This window comes from Octopus bimaculoides, chromosome 19, assembly GCF_001194135.2.
Source record: "Octopus bimaculoides isolate UCB-OBI-ISO-001 chromosome 19, ASM119413v2, whole genome shotgun sequence".
Taxonomy (NCBI): Eukaryota; Metazoa; Mollusca; class Cephalopoda; order Octopoda; family Octopodidae; genus Octopus; species Octopus bimaculoides.
The window spans coordinates 54,666,859-54,669,700 of record NC_068999.1 but is presented as its reverse complement, the minus strand read 5'-3'; the positions used below and the strand labels follow the sequence as shown (position 1 = coordinate 54,669,700).

At 37.5% G+C, this 2,842-nt stretch overlaps 1 protein-coding gene across 2 annotated transcripts in view; it reads left to right on the top strand.

Moving 5' to 3' along the window:
- The first annotated feature begins 278 nt into the window (after positions 1–278).
- LOC106875422 (lysosomal Pro-X carboxypeptidase) overlaps positions 279–2,842 on the top strand; it is a 21,568-nt gene continuing 19,004 nt past the window's right edge. The window contains exons 1-2 of one of the 2 annotated variants that reach the window (XM_014923557.1): positions 279–975; positions 2,218–2,355. In XM_014923557.1, coding sequence (XP_014779043.1) covers positions 784–975; positions 2,218–2,355 — 330 coding nt within the window. In that variant the 5' untranslated portion in view covers positions 279–783. The remainder of the gene's footprint in view (positions 976–2,217; positions 2,356–2,842) is intronic. The other variant, XM_014923558.2, reaches the window with a different exon arrangement.

Genomic DNA, 2,842 nt, shown 5'->3' with positions numbered 1-2,842 from the left:
TATATATATATATATATATATATATTTCTGACCCCTTGTGCTTATGTAAGAAATATTATGATGTTATGTGTCAGTTAAAAGAACTCCAATGAAGTCTTTCATTCCCATTTTCCACTTCGTAAGTTGGCGGTTTGGCAAAAGTACTAACACCAAGCTTAAAATAAACAAGCACGGCAATCGAGATGTTTGACTACACTTTTCAAAGCGGCGCCCCCGGATAAAACAGAGACGAAAGAGTTAAACATCAAGTTTAAGCAAGAAAAGCAAGGAAGATAACTCCAAGATATTAAAAACTGAATGAGGTGACAAAGATTGGTAGCGATGGTGCCGTTGGGATCGTCCTCTTCTTGGTGTAGATATATGTTCCTGGATAACCTGACCTAATTGTTGTTTAACCCAAGTCAGTCCTCATCGAGCAGACCCATGATCCAAAATATGTACCAATCGCATCCACCAATCATTTTTGGTTTTTGAAATATAGGTCATCGACGATCTCACTACGACTGTATTCGTTTTCTAAGATAGTGGGTTTGAATAACAGGATATTTAGCTGCCACTTCCAGCAGATCAGCCGACCACGCAGAGGCTGCTTCTCAGTGTTAAACACTGCATTGGAATAGTCTTGAAGAGGGTTTAGCGTCAATAAATGTCAAGTGTGAATCTTTTATCGCTCGCTGACTGTCGAAAAAAGCTGTCATGTGATTTGACCGCTTAGAAGAAATTATCTCTCCCTTCACTCTTGCCGCACGTTATCTTTGGTTCTCACGACTACAGGTCGTTGTAATGGATTGCAACAACTTTTTGCTTCTATCTATACTCATTTACGCTTTCATCCCGTCCTCTCATGCATTCCTTCATGGTCTACCATTAAGAAGACAGTTGACCGCATCTTCAAAGTATACACCTTATTATGAACCAGTTGTCTCTACAGAATACTTCCATACCAATTTCGAAACTCGGTACTTCACTCAAGCTGTAAGTCCATATTTTGTTTACATCATGATTACTACTACTACTACTACTACTACTAATAATAATAATAATAATAATAATAATAATAATAATAATAATAATAATAATAATAATAATAATAGTCATCCTTTCTACTATAGGCCTGAAATTTGGCGGAGGGTGATAGTCAATTACATCGACCTCAGTACTTGACTGGTATTAATTTATCGACCCAGACAGGATGACAGGCAAAGTCGACCTCGGCGGAATTTGAAATCAGAATGTAGCGGCAGACGAAATACCGCTAACGATTCTCCCGGCTCGCTGCCATAATAATAATAATGATGATGATGATGATAATAAAATTATAATTATACAAGAAATCTACCGGGAAGTTTCGAATGAGGTTTCATTTTTTTTTTTTATCAATACCATTCCTGTCTCGAGTAGAAATGTTAATTAGCTAAGTAGGTTTCATAACTTGATAGACAACAATAGATAAAGAGATGAAGATAAATAGACGATAAATCGTCTGAGTGGTAGATAAATAAACAGACAGAATGATAGATAGATAGATAGATAGATAGATGGCTAAATTTGATATGAGATCGCCAGATAGATAGATAAAACAAAGGAAACCCTGACTGTTGCTCAATTTGCTAGAAGTAGCAGCCAAATAATCACGAGTTCAGATTCGCATTTCACTTCTGAGTTTCACTTTTCATTTATGTGTTTCTTTTAAAATTTGAGATTACATAGACAGTATTTTACGTAGGATATGGGCAGTTCCGATGAGCACTATCTTTATCACTATTAGGTGGTGAACAGGCAGAATTAAAAACTGTTTAGCAACATTTCATCCATCTTTATGTTCTGAGTTCAAATTCTGTTGAGATTGACTTTGCTTTTCATTCCATTTGGGGGTCAATAAAATAAGTACCAGTTGTGCAGTAGAAATTGCTGGCCTTGTGCCAAAATCTGAAACCATTGTTATTATTATTAACATTCATTTGTTTACAGAAGTAAAAATGGTATATTACTGTCATATCACCAAATGTCTTTTTATAAAAAAAATCTCATGATTAAACATGATTAATGGGGAAAATTAACATGTAATACAACTCACCAATAATGTGTAACACAAGACATCAGTAACATGTAACATAACACAGCAGTGGCATGTAACACAACATACTTGTAACATCGGTGCACCACACTCTTGTGACGTGTAACTCTGTAATTGTTTTTATATCTACTCTTTCTTAGGTTGACCACTTTGGCTGGAACACAGACACCTACCAGCAAAGATATCTTGTGTCCACTCAGTGGTGGGATGGAAATGGAGGCCCAATATTCTTTTACACTGGCAATGAAGGAGATATTGTCTGGTTTTTAAAAAACACAGTCAGTATAACTGTATAATTATACATATCATTTATCATCATCATTACCATCATTGTCATTTTTCTGTTCACTTTTTCCATATTTGTATGGGTTGGACAAGATGTCTTGAAGTATTCTACTGCTGGGTACCCTTTATGGCACCAACACTTGTTTTGAACTGACATACTTTTTTTTTTTCCATTGAGATGCATATGTTAACCTATTGAGCTGTGAAACATGAACACACCTCATTGTTGCCCAAGTAGAGTCAATGAGAAGACATGCAAAAACACACTTGCACGCACACACACACACACAAAGACAAAACACACACACACAAGCACCGAGCGGGATCGTTGCCAGTGCCCCTGGACTGGCTCATGTGCGGGCGACGCCCCTGGGCCAGCTCTTGTGTGGGTGACACATGAGGTTTTTCGAGCGAGATCGTTGCTGGTGCCCCTGGACTGGCTCATGTGCGGGCGACACATGAAATCTTTCGAGCGAGATC